This window comes from Coregonus lavaretus (assembly GCF_964263955.1).
Source record: "Coregonus lavaretus genome assembly, chromosome: 6".
NCBI lineage: Eukaryota > Metazoa > Chordata > Actinopteri > Salmoniformes > Salmonidae > Coregonus > Coregonus lavaretus.
This window is the reverse complement of record NC_139993.1, coordinates 10,708,566-10,730,157: the sequence shown is the minus strand read 5'-3', so window position 1 is coordinate 10,730,157 and position 21,592 is coordinate 10,708,566. Positions and strand designations below refer to the sequence as shown.

General features: G+C 40.0%; 2 protein-coding genes across 2 annotated transcripts in view; both read right to left on the bottom strand.

Annotated features, from left to right (window-relative positions):
• The window catches only part of LOC311130800 (inactive tyrosine-protein kinase 7-like), a gene marked incomplete at its 5' end in the record, with an annotated part of 32,253 nt that extends 24,764 nt beyond the window's left edge, over window positions 1–7,489 (bottom strand). Inside the window, one exon of the mRNA XM_084163598.1 lies at window positions 7,366–7,489. Within this exon, the coding sequence (XP_084019724.1) occupies window positions 7,366–7,489 (124 nt within the window). The remainder of the gene's footprint in view (window positions 1–7,365) is intronic.
• A 2,893-nt stretch (window positions 7,490–10,382) lies between these two features.
• LOC311131505 (heme-binding protein 1-like) lies at window positions 10,383–21,556 on the bottom strand. Its single transcript, XM_084164535.1, has 6 exons — window positions 21,446–21,556; window positions 14,829–15,013; window positions 14,167–14,258; window positions 13,545–13,686; window positions 12,622–12,805; window positions 10,383–12,095 (listed from the first exon to the last, which is right to left on the bottom strand). Exons 2-6 carry the CDS (start codon window positions 14,986–14,988, stop codon window positions 11,921–11,923), a joined length of 753 nt encoding a protein of 250 aa, XP_084020661.1. The 5' UTR covers window positions 14,989–15,013; window positions 21,446–21,556; the 3' UTR covers window positions 10,383–11,920.
• Window positions 21,557–21,592: the final 36 nt, after the last annotated feature.

Below are 21,592 nucleotides of genomic sequence, written 5' to 3'. Positions count from 1 at the left end.
ACTTGATATGCTCCTGGAGAAGAAGAAAAAAGCTTTTCTGTGTACCTCCATCGTTAGAGTCCAGAGGCAAGTTTACGGCCCTGGAGAACTCAGGGGTCCAGCCTTATGGCTTTCATTTTACTGTTGGCTGAACTGGCTTGAAGGTGATAAAGTAGCCTACTCTCTGTTTTCGGAGGGAAATAACAATTGATGCACCACCAAAGCCAGGTTACAACCCATCTCAACTATGCCCACCCCCTTCGTGGTATGGCATCTGCCGCAGGCAGCTCAGACATGGAAGTCCATCCAGAGTATGTGTTTTCGCTGTGAGATTTAGAATGCGATGCAATTAGCTGTCCCCCATGGGGGGGGGAATTCATTCTCCTCTACACCCCCTGCTTCACCCCCTTCGCGCCTGCCAGTTGGTAGTGTTGACCTCATGCTGCGAGAAGTGCAAGCGACTGCTGCGTACCGCAGAAAGCGTGGGGCCTCCGACAAACAAACAATACCCCTACAGCACACAAGGAGGGACAAAATACAATAAACATTAAGGGAGGCCAACACCAGAGGATGTTGAAAGTCAGAAAAATGTTTAGAAGGCGAGGCTTGGGACGTTCACAGTCGTGCAACCCGGCAGTTTTTCAGACCTCATATGTTGATAATTACTTGGTTAATATGCCAAGACTATTTCTTCTCACAAACTAAATTGGCGGGAAGGGGAAATGTATGTAGTACTGAAGTTCAGTCTATCCTCCACAGTAAATTCCACAAGCTTCTCTTTATATTACATAAAATCTAAAAAGCCTTTGGTGCTCGGGGAATGTTGTGGGATTTCTAAATTTGGCTCTGGAAAGAGATTGAGCCTAATGAAAAGCATATGGACTTCAATTTAATTACACAAATTCTGATCTCATAACAAGAACCACTTGTTCTCTCTGCAGAGCGCTCAGGAGTTTCACCAGGCAGCTTCACATTGGTTCCAGGCAGGCCAACAGACTAAAATCGTCCCTAAAACAAGTCTCTCCAGACAGCCCTTGAGAGGAAAGGCTTCATATGCAACAAAGGGCAAAAATCTGGCAAAACATCTAGCAATAAATATTGTTTTACCACAGAGGGACTCAAAGGTACCATCACTCATGTCCCTAGTTCTTCAAACAGTTCCGACTGACCTTGTTCTTGGGTGGCGAAGTGTAAAATCATCTCTTCTCCCCTGCTCGTGACCTCTCTGCCCTGGAATCAGTCTGTGTGGATTTCCCTTGATGATTGTGGCCTGTGGCATTTCAGCAGCCTTTGGTTTACCTCATCATGTTCAACGAGAGCCATGCATATTTGTGATTGGCTCTGTCAGACAGGGTTCTTTTCATCTGGAGGTTTTGTTGTCCATTTCACATGCTATCGTCATTTTAGAGGAGCATAAAGGGATGACGCGGACAAAGACAGTAGACCACTACTTTGTGGATAGTTTATACACTGTGTGAGCGATTACTCTCATTTCATTACTTAGCATTCGCACAAAACACAAGTAGTTCTGGGAGTGTGTTGTTCAGGGTTTATGTATTTTGATGACATGCTTTTGTCACTTTATTTTATCTGCAAATAGTCTTATCAAAAAGCCATAATTTGTCTGGAAGATATTCATACATCAGTCTTCAATATATGAAATAAATTCAATATGTGTCACATGCTTCATAAACAACAGGTGTAGACTAACAGTGAAATCCCCTCTCTAAAAATGGGAAAGAAAGGCTGTCAAATATCGATGTGGATAAAAAACATTGTAAAGTGGTGATCCCACTGGCTATAAGGTGAATGCACCTATTTGTAAGTCGCTCTGGATAAGAGCGTCTGCTAAATGACGTAAATGTAAAATGTAAATGTGAATGACATCTGCCCGGCTTTCCTACTGTACTTTACAACATGGAAACAGTCCTATCCCAGTCAGCAGCACTGAGGTTTGCCAGGGTTACAGGGCTATGCTCCTTGACTGATATGGTGCCAATGGCTCATCTGTGGCTGAAAGACAAGCCTATGTCCTAGCTTTGGCAGAAAGGCATGACCTAAAAAGGGTGACATTTTTGATCAATCTATAAAGTGGCAGTGAAGTATGTGCAACGCCAAAAATGTTCGCTTTTGACCTCACGCCCAACAGACCATACAAAAGACTATGTTAATGGAGGGATGAAGGTAACAAGTTACGACAATAATGGAATCCTTCAACAATCGGGGTCATCAAAGTCATTCTGCAACTGATGACTCAAATCCCAAAGATTGTGCATCTTCCACACGATTTTCAGTTTTTAATCCTTGTTGCAACCAGTGACTTGGCTGTTGCTTTCAACACAACGTTTCCTGGCCACACAAAAGAAATTGGAGCCGTTTTCAGAAACAGATCCTCCTGAAAATAAGCAAAGGAGCCTACTTCAAGTTCAAAGCTAAATATAGCTTCTTTTTTTTTTACCAACAAAGCCATTTCCTTCAAAGAGTGAAAAGGGGATAACAATAAATGTAGTTTCTTAAATTGGTTCTAAAGAATGCCCCATTTAGCAGGAAAAACACAATAGTTATATAAAATGCTTTTAAATGTTTAAAACACATACTACCATGAGTCTGGAGACCAAATAGCGCTGAGCTGGTTGTTGAACAGTTCATCATTAGACATTTAAAAACAGACCAGTTTTCCACCATTTTGTACAGGCCATTCCTGGCTGACACTCCATATCAGACGACTTATGAGCAGACTCTTCCTCCTTGCCAAGGCCCTGCTATTTGTCTGCCGGCGAGCAATCTCACGACGGGCGGCATGGTTTACACAGGCATTCATTTCAAACATCTGCCAGGTTGTCATTTTAGGAGCTCATTAAGGGCTAATCAGATCAAACATCAGTTATGTCAGCCGCTGGCATCGTCTTTCTGCACAGGGTTGGGCGCCAAATATGGAGGGCATTGTGGAAACTAATCACAAGCACCTCGGTTACAACATGCTTTGGCATGACCCCGGCTGGGTTTACCCAGGGTAGAATTACTCAACAAGCAAATATAGTGGCATCAATCATCCTATGAGGAGCATCTACCATATCAGAGGACTCTCAATTATAGATGTTACCTTTACATTCCCTCCCCGCCCCGTAATTCTGAAACCTTGTGTGATATTTTGACAGTGTAAATACAGTGTCACTGTTGTATTGCTTCAAATACTGTGCAGCGGTTAACAGTTACTCATCTAAATTGTGAATCTCCATCGGTACATTTGAATTGTGCATATTGTATTTATGTGTGTGATGTTGCATAGAGGTTTTGGGGCCTTATTTTTACAGTTCTAATTATAGTATGACAAATCTTTATACATCAACCCCCTCTCAAATAAATGCCCTATATCAGGTCTGCCCATTGCCCACAGACTGCTAACACCATTTGGTTTGGTTGACTAAAGGGCTATAGTGGTGAGATTGATTATTTTTCACACAAAAAACTCCTTCAAAACAATATTCTTTAAGTTCAGCTGTAATAAACAAACACTCTTGTATGTCTGATCAAACTGCAGCTGCCAGAGCTGTGCCAATAGAGAACAGTGATGGTTGCCCCCGACATTTAACTGCACAGTCCCAAAGACCTATGAGACCCTCTGAGGAGTTAGACCAGAGGGAAGAACGTGCCATCACGTCTAATCCAGAACGTGTTTCAAGACATTTCAGCTGCTTCTCCTCCATCATCACATATGTCATAGAACAGAGTGGCCCTCTCTTTCATACGAGTAGTTGACATTGTTTTAACAAGACACACAGCAGGGACAGATGGCAGTATAGGAAATAAGGACTGGGTTTTGATCAAACCAGCAAATTTGTACAAGCTCTGAAAGTACTACACAAATTGAATGTTGGAAATAAGATTAGAATACTATAGGCATAATTCAATGTTTCAGCAAATAATGTAGTGCCACTGCTGCAAATGGTAATGATTGATCTTATTGGAAACCAAGTTAACCAAACAAATACTAAAATAATGATAAGTTATCATCACTTCCTCATCTCTGCGATATAGCCTGCTGTAGCATCACCTATGTCCTGTGTGATATAGCCTGCTGTAGCATCGCCTATGTCCTGTGTGATATAGCCTGCTGTAGCATCGCCTATGTCCTGTGTGATATAGCCTGCTGTAGCATCGCCTATGTCCTGTGTGATATAGCCTGCTGTAGCATCACCTATGTCCTGTGTGATATAGCCTGCTGTAGCATCGCCTATGTCCTGTGTGATATAGCCTGCTGTAGCATCACCTATGTCCTGTGTGATATAGCCTGCTGTAGCATCGCCTATGTCCTGTGTGATATAGCCTGCTGTAGCATCGCCTATGTCCTGTGTGATATAGCCTGCTGTAGCATCGCCTATGTCCTGTGTGATATAGCCTGCTGTAGCATCACCTATGTCCTGTGTGATATAGCCTGCTGTAGCATCGCCTATGTCCTGTGTGATATAGCCTGCTGTAGCATCACCTATGTCCTGTGTGATATAGCCTGCTGTAGCATCACCTATGTCCTGTGTGATATAGCCTGCTGTAGCATCACCTATGTCCTGTGTGATATAGCCTGCTGTAGCATCGCCTATGTCCTGTGTGATATAGCCTGCTGTAGCATCACCTATGTCCTGTGTGATATAGCCTGCTGTAGCATCACCTATGTCCTGTGTGATATAGCCTGCTGTAGCATCACCTATGTCCTGTGTGATATAGCCTGCTGTAGCATCGCCTATGTCCTGTGTGATATAGCCTGCTGTAGCATCACCTATGTCCTGTGTGATATAGCCTGCTGTAGCATCGCCTATGTCCTGTGTGATATAGCCTGCTGTAGCATCACCTATGTCCTGTGTGATATAGCCTGCTGTAGCATCGCCTATGTCCTGTGTGATATAGCCTGCTGTAGCATCGCCTATGTCCTGTGTGATATAGCCTGCTGTAGCATCACCTATGTCCTGTGTGGGCACCGTCGGTTTCAGAGATAGTTCACTCAATTTACAAATGTACCTCATGTTAAGGGTAAAATTACCAAGAAAATAATCTATACTAGTGTCAGCTGCCCAAAAACGGGCTGTATAGCAAAGTAAACAAACCCAAATATTAGATCGCCGGCTCTCCAGGTACATAGACCACTCTCCAAATAGCCATAAGACAAGTTTCATTTGCAATCAATGTGAACTATTCCTTTAACTGAAACCTCCTTGGACGCAGGCCATATTCCAGTACTTCGAGGCATAGGATGTTTCACATTATACACTGTAGGTCTTAATCACGACACAGGACCATCTTGTCAGGGGAAAAGGGCTCACAATATGGTTTTGATGAAAAACTATCTGAATACATTTTTCCCCCCCTCTCTGAAGTCCCAGAAGGCAAAATGTTGATATTTCAAACAATACATGGAGCCTTGCATTTAAAACAGTCCAATAAGACTGGGGGCTCTTTTCCACTTAATCTTAGTATCAAAACCATATTACAGCGAGCATGCTTCTCAGTCATCTTAGTTTAGAATAAACAAAAAATTGTGAGCCCAATTCAGAGCAAAGGGACTTTTCAAGTGAAATGATACTACCTCTGTCTTTGCAACTACAGTGAGTGCTTCTAAAGTATTTTTCCCAGACCAATCCTGATTTCCATAACAATGGAAGGAGATGGTCCCCCTTCGAGTTCTAAAGATCAAGCAGGCCCCTAAACTACCTGTGAAGTCTCTGGTCTGGCTGCTTTTATCTCTTGGGTTTCCATGCAAATGTAGTGCCATTTCCTCCAGAGACCCTGAGGCCAAAGACAACCCCCCTACACACTTTTTCTCCATGTCTCCAAAAAGATACAAATCCATTCTCTGACTGTTTCTCTACACTCCCACTTCCCTACAAGATTTTAAACAAAATAATTAAAAAATCCAGTAGTCATACATTGGGACATTGGAGAAGAAGGACCAATGCAAAAGCATTGAGCTTGAGCCATATCACTACTTTGCACAAGCTTACCTTAAACTTTTACAAGCGGCTTTAGCCTGCAGCATAGATAAATGACCCTTCTGCACGCTGTACTACAGTATGTGCCTTATCAACATATCCATAGGAATCCTATAATTCAGTTATAGGATCTCTATGCACATATCATTCCTGACAAGCTCTAACAATCAGCCTGTGCAGCCCAATTAGAATTGGAGCTCAAAGATAATTGGAAAAGGTTGGATCATTAAGAACACCTGCTCTTTCCATGACAGACTGACCATGTGAATCCAGGTGAAAGCTATGATTCCTTATTGATGTCACTTGTTAAATCCACTTCAATCAGTGTCGATAAAGGGGTAGAGACAAGTTAAATAAGGATTTTTAAGCCTGGAGACAATTGAGACATGGATTGTGTATGTGTGCCATTCAGATGGTGAAAGGGCAATACAAAAGTGCCTTTTAACGGGGTATGGTAGTAGGTACCAGGCACACCGGTTTGTCTCAAGAACTGAAATGTTGCTGGGTTTTTCACACTACATGTTCCTGTGTGTATCAAGAATGGTCCACCACCCAAAGGACATCCAGCCAACTGTGGGAAGCATTGGAGTCAACATGGGCCAGCATCCCTGTCGAACGCTTTCGACACCTTGTACAGTTACTTCCCACACTCTCTTCAGCCCAGGGCTGGCCATATTCTATGAAAGAGCCTGTTGAATCAAGTTGAGCAGTAGGGAACCTTCTAAAGTCAGGCCATGCCAACATGAATGTTGCAGACAACCAATATAGATCATTATTCTGCCTCTGTAGCTTGTCCAAAAACAGTTTTCATTCCTGGTCATGTTATGACCACTGCTAAGCACAAATGACATACTGTAAAATGCACATTGTTAGGGAAATATTATGGAAATTGCAGTATTACAATGTGTGGCATTGGAAGACAGTTATTTGTGTGCCCTGCAATGCTGTCAATTCAAAGACCAAGGTTCAAGGGGATAGAATATGGGTCATGACAGAATGCAAATTAACCAGGTGGACAATAAAAATACAATGGGCAACAACATGGTTTTCACTTTACTATGTTTTTGGCACATGGAGTTTTTTGGGAGGGGGTGATGACGAGTTTACTGCCGTTAACTGTTACACTGGCCTAGGCTTTTGTAGACTAAAGGTTTACATTTCAAACGCCAAGACAACGTTGTTGTTTCAACTTTGTTAGTGGGCACTTACAACTTGGGCTATTTGATAACCAAGATGGGCTCCTCAGTAGCGTCTTCAAGTCAACAAAAAATGTCTGATATAAAGCTTGTTTAAAGTGGTCTATAGTATAGAACATTGTACCGGGTGATAAGTAAACGTTCATTAAGCAGATACATTTATAACACTAAAGTGCCGAAGGGCTTGTGGCTACTTCGTGTCTTCTTACCTTTGGTGAAAAGAAGAAACAGAGTGGTGGTGTGTATTTTCGGCATGACTCCTTGTCTACGCCTATTCGCCGAGTTCAGGTTACTCTCTGTGAAACATTTATTTTCTGTGGACGGTAACTCCATGATAGAACTCCAGCAAAGTAAGCCACAACTATGTTAAATCATTCGCACAAGAAAACGAGACCGCAAACCAAAGGCAGTCAGCGCGAAAACCTGAACTATTAGCGTTTCACAAGACCTCTAAAAAATACTCCGACAAGAACAACGATAAATGACTGCTTTGTCTAGTGGTCGTCGGATGATGATACGACTGTTGCACGAGCAATTCGTAAATGTGAAGACTTGGGCCCTATTCCATTATTTCAAATAATGACAAGAAAATGCAAAGAAGAAATGTGTCTACATGACATTCCTTCGAAACTATTGAATGAAAGTAACCTTTCACTTTTTCTCTATCTCTCTCTCTCCTTAGCTCCCACTTTGGATGAGAAGCTTCCGGTGTTTGGAGAATAGAGGGAGGGGGCACTAAAGATTTTAAAAAGAAGGTAGTCTTAGTAGGTCAGACGTACCAATTTTGCACTTTTTCTATGCATACATAACAACTACACATTTTTCTGTAGGCCTAAGCACATACAACTTATTTTGATTAGTTGATTTATTTGATTGTAGGCCAAGGCTACTTTTGCAGAAAATCTTTCAGGCTGTAATTGTAATTTTATTTGTGTAAGATTTTTGGACAGAGGCGGTATACTGATAAGACACACTATGACCTAGCCAAATAACCTAAAATATATCAAATGGCAATTGATAGGTATGTGAAAAAAAACATTTTGAGTTATTCTGAGTGGAATCAATCATCTCCTTCACACCAAGCCACAAAACAAATGTTTTATTTATTTGCATTTTACATACAAATGCAAATCGTACAGTGCAAACATGATAAAAGCTGTCATTGTACACAGTGTCATCAGTAAGTATTCACACCCCTTTACTTTTTCCACATTTTGTTGTGTTAAAGTGGGATTCAAATGGTTTTAATTGTAATTTTTTGTCATCGATCTACATACTGTATAAAAAAAGATGAAAAATAAAAAGCTAATATATTATCTAGATTAGATAAGTATTCAACCCCCTGAGTCAATAAAGTTAGAAACAGCTTTGGCAGCGAATACAGCTGTGAGTCTTTTGGGGTAAGTCTCAGAGCTTTGCACACCTGAATTGTACAATATTTTTCCATTATTCTTTTAAAAATGTTCAAGCTCTATCAAGTTGGTTACAGATATTTGCTAGTCAGCCATTATCAAGTGTTGCCATAGATTTTTAAGCAGATTTAAGTCAAAACTGTAACTAGGCCACTCAGGAACATTCTATGTCATCTTGGTTAGCAACTCCAGTGTAGATTTGGGCTTGTGATTTAGGTTATTGTCCTGCTGAAAGGTGAATTTGTCTCCCAGTGTCTGTTGGAAAGTAGACTGAACCAGGTTTTCCTATAGGATTTTGCTGTGCTTGGCTTTATTCTATTTATTTTTATCCCAAAAAACTCCCTAGTCCTTGCCGATGACAAGCATACCCATAACATGATGCAGCCAGCACCATGCTTGAAAATATGACGAGTGGTACTCAGTGATGTGTTGTGTTGGATTTGCCGCAAACATAATGCTTTGTATTCAGGCAAAAAAATAATATTTGCCACATCTGTTGCAGTATTACTTAAGTGCATGTTTTGGAATATTTTTTATTGTGTACAGGCTTCCTTCTTTTCACTCTGTCATTTAGGTTAGTATTGTGGAGTAACTACAATGTTGTTGATCCATCCTCAGTTCTCACATCAAAACCATTAAACTCTGTAACGGTTTTAAATTACTGAGCGGTTTCCTTCCTCTCTGGCAAATGACTTAGGAAGGATGCCTGTATCTTTGTAGTCACCAACAAAGCCTAATTAATAACTTCACCTTGCTCTTTTTTTTCACATCTCCCAATTGGTGCCCTTCTTTGCAAGGCATTGGAAAACCTCCCTGATCTTTGTGGTTGAATCTATACTTGAAATTCATTACTCGATTGAGGGACCTTACATATAATTGTATGGGGTACAGAGACAGGGTAATCATTCAAAAGTAATGTTTACCACTATTATTGAACACAAAATGAGTCCATGCAACTTACATGATTTGTTAAGCAAATTTTTACTCCTGAATGTATTCAGGCTTGCCATAACAAAGTGGTTGAATACTTATTGATGCTAGACATTTCAGCTTTTCATTTTTAATTAATTTGTAAAGAATTGTAAAAAAAATATAAAAATATAATGCCACTTTGACATTATGCTGTATTGTGTGTGACACAAAATCTCAACTTAATCCATTATAAAAAAATCAGGCTGTAACACAACAAAATGTGGAAAAAGTAAAGGGGTGTGAATACTTTCTGAAGGCGCTGTACGTTTTAAATGTGGAAAAAGTAAAGGGGTGTGAATACTTTCTGAAGGCACTGTACGTTTTTAAGTATAAATGTATATCAAATCTCCATTAATTTACTCTGGCAATCTTTTAAGTAGTTTAAAGATGCGCTATGCAGAAATCTCTCTGCCATTTCCTGGTTGCTTGAATTCAAATAGTTTGCCTAATTTCTGTTTATGTGACAAAACAAGCAACTATAGTGTAGAGAATCATTGTACCATCTAAACCGCTGTGAAATATATTTTCCATAACCAAAAATATTGTATTTTCAGCTGTTTGAAGCTGGTGTACAAAGCCGAAAGTAAAAGAGGCAAAAACAAAACTTAAGAACGGGAAGCATAGAAATAGTGCACATAGAACAGATCTACCACGTCTTAGACTTGCTTTCAATGAGAATTAAAGATCTATAACTCCTCGCATTTCTATGTGAATTTCGTCATCGCCCAAAAAGTTACATATTGCAGCTTTAAATTGAAGCAACCCACTACAATTCACACTGCAATTTTAAAATGTATGCTTTGAAACAGTTGAAAACAGCATAGAAATACAAGGTCACAAAAGAGAGGCCAGGTTAAAGTTTAACATATCAAAAGTATACCGTACTAATTATTGGAAAATACAAACAAATACACCGAATACACTTATTCTGGGAAAATTGCATATATATAAAAAAGAGGCAAGCACAGTAAGAGCACATCATTTGGCCATGCTGAACAGATTCATAAGTCACTATAATTAAACTTCCATTCCTCAACCATCATTAACTATAATTATGGATCTTTAAAAAGCTTGAACCTTCATCAAAATCTAAAGTGCCTGGTCCCAGTCTCAGAAAGCTCCATTTACAACTAACCTCACCAAAACCAATCTATTCATTTGTGAGATATTCGCTATTCACCAATAGACAAAAAAAATATAATACAAACATTACTGTTTGGTTGCCACCTAGTGGCAACTGAAGGTTACGAATGACAAATCTGTCTATCATTTTGAGGCTGGGGGAAGGGGGATAGTTGTTTGAGAACAGCTGTTTACTTATTCGGACACCTATACCCAAAATCCAGCCTCAAATGTAGGTAATGTAGCAGAGTGTGGGCAAAATAATTCACTAGCAGGATAAAATTCAATGACAGTGCAGTTAAGAGTAAGAAGGCAACCACATATCATAGCAAGTAACTTTGAATGATAAAGTTGTGTCAGAATTACCTATGGATATGGATAACAATAGGTTAAACCTGGATGCCTACTCGAGTCAACTGCAAATACAACATTTTAGTAGTAGGTTACAGTCCTATAAGACATAACCATTATAGTTTAGAAAAACGTTATGGTATCAACATCATTACGAAAAAATTTTTTAAATGTATGCACTCACTACTGTAAGTTGCTCTGGATAAGAGTGTCTGCTAAATTACTAAAATGTCAAATGTAAATTAATTTCAGTCCATTTCTAAAATAGCGGGTTCACACATTTTATGTGCCACTAGTTTGCAATGATTAGATGATTAGATAATCCCAAATTTGTTATACAAAAAGCAAGAAAAATAAAATATAGATAAAACATGATGGAAATATAACAGAGTTTAACTCTTGTAATGCCCAGCCAGTTTTTCACCGAGATACAATATACTTTTATTTTAAATACCATATTTGGTTGTGTATATGGTATAAATGCCACTGAAGTTAGAATTTTCTTGTGCTCCCCTAGTGCATAAAAAACATACAATCTCAGTGAATGATAAATAAGTATTTCTTCCATACTGTATACCTAATACTATCTTTAAAGTCATCTTGTCATCTCTACAGCTAAAACCAACCCAAGAGCCATTCCTCCCATTTTAATCCATACTATATCCCCATTACAGGAATCATCTGGGGGTTGTGTTCATTAGGGCACGCAAAAACAAAAACAAACGTTTTAAAAAACATTTTACAAAATGAGCATTGCTTATTTGACCAAGTCTAGGTAGTCCCTCCCTGTTTGTCTCTTTTATTCCTTTTATCGCCCAATGAACGCGACCCTAGTGGCACAGAAGGGGGGTGGGATAGGGGGGTGTTGGGATGATACAAGAGGGGACAGGGGGATGTTATAAGAGATTTAGGGGTCTCGTCGGATGAACCAGATCTCGTTTCTGCGGCAGGAGACCCCAGGGTTCTCGTAGACGGCCACCATGTAGGAGTTGCGATGCATCTCCTCGCTGGGGCCCAGCATCTCCCACAGCAGGTTGATCTGAGGCATGATTGTCTCCTCCGTGGTGGTGCCGAAGAACGTCCTACAGAAGACTACATTTGTTATTTGTGTTTAGATAAATACTGTCATTACTACTATTAACTGATTATTTTTTACCTACAGTATTTTAGCCAGACATCTTACCAATGCAAAGTAGTGTGTGAGTCTAGCTAGTATGTATCCATTATCTATAGAAGTTAGCATTATTAATAATGTTTGGGCTGATTCCCCACACACAGATTAAGCCTAGTACTGGACCAAAAAAAAAGCTCAATGTAGACTCCATTGAAAGTGCTTTTTAATTCAGGACTAGGCTTAATCTGTGTCCGGGAAACCAGCCAATATAGTAAAAAATAAAAAATAAATTCTGCAGTTATTATCACTAATCGAACTAATTATTTCCACCCATTTTGGCTAGACATTGTCTATTTAAATCCAATGCCTATTTTTTCATGTAGATATTTAAATAGGTCAAAATATGTCTCAAAACCACAGGGGAAGTAGAATAGGCTTCAAATGAAGCCTGGGGCTTGAGTATCGAAGTCAGCCAGAGGTGGGAGTGTCCTTACCGGGTGATGACTCGTAAAGCCTCCCTTTGGAGTATGGTGATGTCTGGGTCAGTTGGCTGAGGCGGGTTGGCTTGGAACTCAGCAGGCAGGTAGTATGCTGTCAAGATGTCCTTCTGAAAGCCATTGCCGTCCTCCAGCATTTGGAGACTGTTCACAATGGGTACAGTCATTCCCAAATAGCGTCCTGGCAATACAAGAGTGTGCTATTATAATTACTCATTGTTACACTGTTCTTACTATACACTATACTTACGGTTATGATAAGGGTTAGGGTTACTGCTGTAAGTACAGTGGAACAATAAGTGATTACAATATAGTTGTAACAATGAGTGATCTGCTAAATGGCATATTTATTTATTACAATATAGTTGTAACAATGAGTGATTACAATATAGTTGTAACAATGAGTGATTACAATATAGTTGTAACAATGAGTGATTACAATATAGTTGTAACAATGAGTGATCTGCTAAATGGCATATTTATTTATATTTATTTATTACAATATAGTTGTAACAATGAGTGATTACAATATAGTTGTAACAATGAGTGATTACAATATAGTTGTAACAATGAGTGATTACAATATAGTTGTAACAATGAGTGATCTGCTAAATGGCATATTTATTTATATTTATTTATTACAATATAGTTGTAACAATGAGTGATTACAATATAGTTGTAACAATGAGTGATCTGCTAAATGGCATATTTATTTATATTTATTTATTACAATATAGTTGTAACAATGAGTGATTACAATATAGTTGTAACAATTAGTGATTACAATATAGTTGTAACAATGAGTGATTACAATATAGTTGTAACAATGAGTGATTACAATAGTTGTAACAATGAGTGAATAGATGTTGCACTGTACTTACATCAATAATTACACAGTAACATGAACACTAAGGCCTTACCGACGGAGTTCTCCTTGCAGATGAATTTCATGAGTTTCATGAAGCCCATGGAGATACTCTGCTCGTACAGCTTCTCCCCTTTAGTGATGCACGCCCACTTCCCTGCAGGGTACACCCTCTCCTCAAACAGCACCTCGCCCAGCTGCAGAAATAGACACACACACAAACACACACACACACACACTTCATTATCCAGGGAATATAAGAGATCTTTCACTTCACTTTGCACTTGAGCAATGGCATGGATGCTCAAGCTGAAACAAACACACACAACATAAATTGTACTCAGGCAAATGCATGGATGGTCATAAGGCAACACACACACAGATTTTACACACCACATTGCGCTCAGGCATTTACACAAATCCGTGTGAACACACACACAGCTTTCATTATTTATTTATTTATTTATTTATTATTCAAACACTCAAAAGTGCATGTGCCAGACACTCAAAATAAAGACAAGAAAATGGCTTCATTTAGCCTTTACTACAGACTTCCCTTCACTTCCTGCCATTACATGATGGATAGATGACCCAGAAAATGGAACATCCAGCCAACATATCTGCCATTGTCACCCTGACCTGAGATTGCTAACAAGTGGGAGGGAGACATACTGTACCTTCTCATGCTGAGAGATGGAGGTAAAGGGGACCTGCTCTCTCTCTTGGGCTTGGTTCCGTCGCGTCAGCTCTTGAATTGGTCCTGTCATTTCTATAAAACAACACAGGGGGCCTCTTAATTTCTTTAAAAAGATAACAGAGAGCACTGGCAAAAACCTCACCGGAACCCTGGTTTCCTTTTATGATGCATAAGCCAATTCGCCATTGGCTTATGCTTCATAAAAAGGAACCCAGGGCTAACGTCAAGTATTCAAGTCTCTAGGAAAATGGGCCTGCTCTAATATCTATAAGCTTCTCAGCAGACCTCGAACTGATACCCATTTGAGTAAGCCATGATAGAGACCTCAATACACACACTACAGCAATCAAGTCATACTGCTGTATTGCAAACGTTTTGGAATGTGGAAGATAAAACAATGTGCCGTAAAACAAGGAAACAATATTGTTGAAATGTAGTCATCATTTTCTGGGACTTTGTTTAGCAGTCTTTGCTTATGGACAAGATGTAGCAACTAGAATCTGAGATTTTATTTCAACTGTTGGAAGAAACCATGTCCTGTTGAAACGAGATTGATTTCTCAGATTGATTGTCTCCAAATACACTGCTGCCAAGCAACTACCTCGAATGGGGCTATTTTACTCCACTGCCTATCTCACTTACCTCGGGGGATGGACACCTGGTGTGTGCTGGCGATCGCCTGCCAATGGGTATACAGCCTCTGCTGCTCGTCGTCCTCCATTGGCTCGGGGTTGTCGGTGATGTCATCGTCCAGCTCTTCGTCCTCCAATCCGTCGAGATCCTCGAGGGAGATTAGTGCCATTCTTTTGTCCACACGCCGGGTAGATCTGCAAATACAAGACCAAGAAGACAAATGTGTTACTTTTCCTAGAAATAGGCCCATTGTTAATGTCCATTTCCAGTTTACCTGGAAATGACTAGGTATTTAGGCCTACTAAGAAATGACTTGGTTGTGGCCTGGCTGGTCTAGTGTTGATGTCGCAGCCTCCGGCACAGTTCTACAGTGTTGTCATTGGTTCGAATTGGGCCTACTGCCCTTTGACACAACCTGTCTCTGTCTTTCCCCACTGTTACCCTCCTTCATTATTTGTTCAATAAAATCAGAAAATCCCTTATCCAAAAAAAAAAGACAAGGACAAACTGTAACAATGTACATTACACTGTAACAACCAGTAATAACCAATTCATTATTTATAGTAAGTACCAAAAGTATGTATTGTTAAAATGTCCCATTAAATACCAGGTGAAAACAGTACCATAAAATAATGTGCTACCTTACTATTACCAGTAAAAAAATAGACCCACTTTATATTATTCAGTCATTTATTCACTTGTTGAATGTAGGCTACACAGGATATTATGATCTGTACAGTATTATGGACAGGCTAATGTTATGCCATGTAGGTACATGAAGCTATTTTGACACAGACTTAACTATTTAAATCACAGTCACACTGGATCATATCAAACCTGCTTGTCAGACCTTTTCAAAGAAGCTTAAAGGGGATTGATGCCTGTGGTAGTAGGCTTAGCCTATCTCTGCAAACGACCAAAAAGGGCACCATATGGTAGACAATGATTCCCAATTATTTTTTGGGAAGTTGAAGCTCAATTACTGCTTTCCTACACAAGTTAAAAACTCTATAATGCTATTTGGACAACAGCAAAATCAAACAAAAATGAAGCCAGACATAAAATGATCACCACAATATTAGATTTAAAGGTCTGTGGAACGGCATATACATTGTCAACCACTACTTAACCTCATCATAAAATGACTCATTTACTTGTGGAACGGTGCATACAGTGCAACCTTCGTAGGTGGTTTGAAATCTGATTCCTGACCATGCGACTTGTGTCAGAATGGTGAAATCTGATTTATTTGCCCTCAAGTGGTTTTTAGACTGTTATTTGGCATATCTTGTTCCTCGCTAGCTACTCTTTTGAAAGTTTTGACAAGAACATGTGGTATGTAACCAGCTTGTTAATTGTTTACAAATAAATTAGTGAATGTGCAAGAAAGCGAAACAACTACCTAGCTAGCTAGTTGACTACTGTGGCTAGCCAAAAAGGACTCGTTTTGAAAGTTGGATGATCTTATCCTTTGAGGCTTTAAAAGTATTGTTACCTTATGATTTTGAACATTCAAAGCAACTGGGAAATGTCCATGGCAGGCAATATTGTCACCTTAGATTACTGCATCATTTCTAAATGATAGGAAGCACGAGAACCTCCACCAATCAGTCTACACCACTGCGCACACACCCGCCCTTACTATGAAAACTAGAGTAGCCATGTCAGCAAATGACTGCTGTCTGAACACACACAAATCCGATTTGGTCACATGTAACTTGCTGTTTGGACCGTCAGCATTCCAAAACTGATTTGAAAAACAAACTGATTTGCGCATTAAAGGAAATCTCCACACAAAAACTATATTTTGGTAATTGTTTCATTAGTCCCCAAATGTTTTGCATGTCAGCAATCAGGTTTCCAAGATATATAATACTGGCTTTATTTCTGTATTTTGAAAGTTATATATCTTGGAAACTTGACTGCTGACATGCAAAACATTTGGGGACTATATCAACAATGGACTAATGAAACAAATACCAAAGGATCGTTTTCTGGTGGAGTTTTTCTTTAAGACCTGCAGTGTGAACAAGGCTTTAGACTTTTCTTTGTCCTGTCTTTACAGCAATGGCCATGTGCTTTCTAAACTTTGTTTTTCCTTCGATTGCATTTTGAAATATTGCTATAGGCTTACTTAACTGCTTTTCACTGACTGCTGCAACTCAACAATCAGCTATTTGGTAGGCTATTTGCCACACATGCTGCCCAAACTGTGTGCTTAAAGCAATCCACAGCTCATTTTTAAAAGAAGTGAATTCATCCACTGTGCCCAAATCATGCTCTCTGGTGTAGTATTTTGAATGATTTTATTTATTTCTGTATAGGTACGAGTAACTATATAGCTAATTTTGTCAAATTTAATTCAATTTATTTAAGCTTACGTTCCCCTAGCCTATTGGACAAATTATGCCAACATCAATGTGAAAGACAAGTAACCGGTGCATAAAACAGCTGGCCGCGAGGCTTACAAGGCTGAGTTTAAATGCCGATATCAAATTCAAAGCAATCGGCGCACTGCTTAAACGGCTGACAGGCAAAGCAAAACTGCCTGGCCAGGTCTCTGCTCTACAGTCGTGGTCCCAAGTTTTGAGAATGACACAAATATTAATTTTCACAAAGTCTGCTGCCTCAGTTTTTATGATGGCAATTTGCATATACTCCAGAATGTTATGAAGAGAGATCAGATTAATTGCAATTAATTGCAAAGTCCCTCTTTTCCATGAAAATGAACTTAATCCCAGAAAAACATTTCCATTGCATTTCAGCCCTGCCACAAAAGGACCAGCTGACATCATGTCAGTGATTCTCTCGTTAACACAGGTGAGAGTGTTGACGAGGCAATGGAGATCACTCTGTCATGCTGATTGAGTTAGAATAACAGACTGGAAGCTTTAAAAGGAGGGTGGTGCTTGAAATCATTGTTCTTCTTCTGTTAACCATGGTTACCTGCAAGGAAACACGTGCCGTCATCATTGCTTTGCACAAAAAGGGCTTCAAAGGCAAGCGAACTTCAAGGAGAGAACTTCAAGGAGAGAGGTTCAATTGTTGTGAAGAAGGCTTCAGGGTGCCCAAGAAAGTCCAGCAAGCGCCAGGACCGTCTCCTAAAGTTGATTCAGCTGCGGGATCGGGGCACCACCAGTGCAGAGCTTTCTCAGGAATGGCAGCAGGCAGGTGTGAGTGCATCTGCACGCACAGTGAGGCGAATACTTTTGGAGGATGGCCTGGTGTAAAGAAGGGCAGCGAGGAAGCCACTTCTCTCCAGGGTAAACATCAGGGAGAGACTGATATTATGCAAAAAGGCACAGGGATTGGACTGCTGAGGACTGGTGTAAAGTCATTTTCTCTGATGAATTCTCTTTCTGATTGTTTGGGGCATTCGGAAAAAAGCTTGTCCGGAGAAGACAAGGTGACCGCTACCATCAGTCCTGTTTCATGCCAACAGTAAAGCATCCTGAGACCATTCATGTGTGGGGTTGCTTCTCAGCCAAGGGAGTGGGCTCACTCACAATTGTGCCTAAGAACACAGCCATGAATAAAGAATGGTACCAACACATCCTCCGAGAGCAACTTCTCCCAATCATCCAAGAACAGTTTGGTGACGAACAATGCCTTTTCCAGCATGACGGAGCACCTTGCCATAAGGCAAAGGTGATAACTAAGTGGCTCGGGGAACAAAACATCGACATTTTGGGGTCCATGGCCAGGAAACGCCCCAGACCTTAATCCCATTGAGAATTTGTGGTCAATCCTCAAGAGGCGGGTGGACAAACAAAACCCCACAAATTCTGACAAACTCCAAGCATTGATTATGCAAGAATGGGCTGCCTTCAGTCAGGATGTGGCCCAGAAGTTAATTGACAGCATGCCAGGGCGGATTGCAGAGGTCTTGAAAAAGAAGGGTCAACACTGCAAATATTGACTCTTTGCATAAACTTAATGTAATTGTCAATAAAAGCCTTTGACACTTATGGAATGCATGTAATTATACTTCAGTATACCATAGTAACATCTGACAAAAATATCTAAAAACACTGAAACAGCAAACTTTGTGAAGACCAATACTTATGTCATTCTCAAAACTTTTGACCACGACTGTATGCTGAGAGAAAGGCTCGAAGGCTGGCAACTTCTCTCCAATCGATGCTCTGCATGATCCTAAAGCCAGCCATCTAAACGGCCATTGCATTTTAAACGGCCATTGCGTTTTAAAATTGGTATTGGAATTATGAGTCAACTTTTTTGTAGCATACTTTTACATTGAGCTAGGGTATGGCGACTGCCATACCCAACTGATGCCCCTGTTTTGTCTCGTTAAAAAAAAATTAAGAAACTTTCGACTCATTTTGTTCATTTGAGTCAGTAATGCCCAAAGCACGCAGGACCCTCTACCGGTGAACTGAAAACTCAAGTCATGATTCTACAAGCCTCTCGTTCAAATGTCGTTCACCATAAAAGGGGCTTATTGGCGCTGTCATGTGACTAAGACTTGTAAAAGTGTGCTTTAAACAATGTACATTTGTTGATTGCTAGGCATACAAATAAGATTATTTATTGATGCATTTGAAACGAGGTCTAGTTGTGGCCGCAACCGGACTAGATTGTTAACGATTTGGCAGAATGAATTGCTTGACTGCCGTGAGGGTCATAAGCACAATATCGTTCAAACTGCAGCACCCCCAAATGATTCGTTTTTTGAGTTTTTTTTAGCAATGACTGTGTATAGATGTTTTGGTTCTACAAAGCTGTCTATAATAACATTCAATAATAAATTAATTGCATTAATTCTTACATCAATTCAACCAGTTCTAAACATGTCTTGCTGCCTGCAGCATGAACTATTTTACAATTGTTGGTCGGAGCACATCTCCCTACAGTAGCCTCGTCGTGAACCAGGCTTCCATACTCTAAGGGAGGCGTGACAACTACTTGATTTTGGAGGTACATGGCAACACAAGACTAATCCTGCTGTAGTCATTGCGACCAGCAGGTCAAACGAATGACAACATGAACGAGTAACTCAAAAAAACTAATCATGACTCGAGTCAATCAGGACTCCGCATGGCTCTGTATAGCTCCGCATTGACATTATTGGTTGACAGTATTTGGGGGTGGTACATCCTGTATAAACACAAACTCACTTCCTTTACAACAAACATGGATAACTTTGATAAAAGTCTATCAGAACAAGTTCATAAATAAAATACATATTTATGATACCTCGTGTACGGATTTCAAAGACACGAAAAGGAGTTTGAACTCCTGGAAAGAGATCAGGGAGGTAATGAGGATAGATGGATTTGCACACATTCAACAAATCTGATCAAACAAAGTGGATATTTGTCAAATCTGACATGATTGATGTATTGTAACAGGCCCACAATGTGGTTACTAAAATCCGATTTTGATATATTAGGCTTTTTTCGCTGCATAACATTTTGATGTTGTCCCTTTTCAGGTTTAGAAGAAGTGACTGCTATGCTCCTGTTCGTATAAGCTGGTAGCATAGCTAGCATACAGAAATCGGTGGTGGTATTCAGTCGTTTTTAACTGTAATGCAGTTGATTGATGACGATGACATGAACATGTATTGGGATTGACATCCATACAAGCATTATGTTTACCTCAACATAGAAACAAACAATAGCCTAAATGTAGCCTAATTTTGCTGGGGGGCAATGGGGAGATTCGGGATGCAGGTGGGAAAACAGTGCAGCATTTTTACTTCATGCTATAATTGACTGAGTTCCTACTCCAACATCTCATGAGGTAAGGTCTTGTCTTTTCCTTTAATCAGTTGTTCGTAATTAGCTGACTGGCTATCACTACGAGTGGTGCGGTGCAGACCAATTTATTGGATGCGTATGACTGCTCCCCAAAGCGCAAAAGGTATGAATGCTTTGACAACTGCAGAGGTCGCATCTCAGTAAATGCTGTACTGCCGCTGCAGATTTCGGATTGACCATAAATCGGCTTTTACTTGACGTCATTAAACTTTGTTTACTGCGGCAGCCAGGCTGCACATTACTAAACACAAAAACACTTTACCAGCGCGCGCTAACACCACCACTAAAAGGAGTACAACAGCACAGCCTTCATTAAGGATTTTCATACAAAATCCGATTAATCATCGCTGGCGAGACTATTAAAATGGGCTGTGAACTCACTGGCTGTGTTCGAGAGCGTCAAATCCATGATGCATTGTGGGTAACTGGTGACACTGGCTGATCTACAAATAATAATGAGTAGTTATTTATGATGCAAGGTAATTTGTAGATCAGTCAGTCGGCAGTCACCTGCAATTTCGAACCAGCACACTGACTGCAATGCATGACAGCAAAAGTAGGTCAACCATAGGGAACCAACACACCCAATAACGCAGCAAAATTTTCACAAAGGGTTGCTAGAACGCGATTGCTAGAATGCATGCCATGAAGATAATAGGCTTTAAGATTGTCAACTCATCGTTTTTTAACAATCATTTATATTGGTTAAACCACAATCGGTTATTATTAATGTAGGTTTTGTGGCCATTTAGCTATTCATTTGTTATATGCTTCCCTGAACACTAGTTCAGACCAAATCGTTTACCCGAATGTAACGTTTAGTGATCAAGTCGGCGTTCTTACCTGGTCAACAAAGTACAGGATCGTAGTAGCGCAGTACTTCTTCTGACCAACAATCAAAACAGGAGACATAAGTATATAAGTGCAATGCTGCACTTGTATTCTGCCAGCAACACAAACGATGACGTTACTTTCGTATGGTAATAAGAA

What these genes read in the sequence shown, in the direction of transcription:
- LOC311131505 (XM_084164535.1), bottom strand. Translation starts at nt 14,988, where the DNA reads ATGGCACTAATCTCCCTCGAGGATCTCGACGGATTGGAGGACGAAGAG. An exon ending in CCAGGTGTCCATCCCCCGAG is followed by an intron (nt 14,259 to 14,828) that starts GTAAGTGAGATA and finishes GTTGTTTTATAG; the next exon opens with AAATGACAGGACCAATTCAA. An exon ending in CTGCAAGGAGAACTCCGTCG is followed by an intron (nt 12,806 to 13,544) that starts GTAAGGCCTTAG and finishes TTGTATTGCCAG; the next exon opens with GACGCTATTTGGGAATGACT.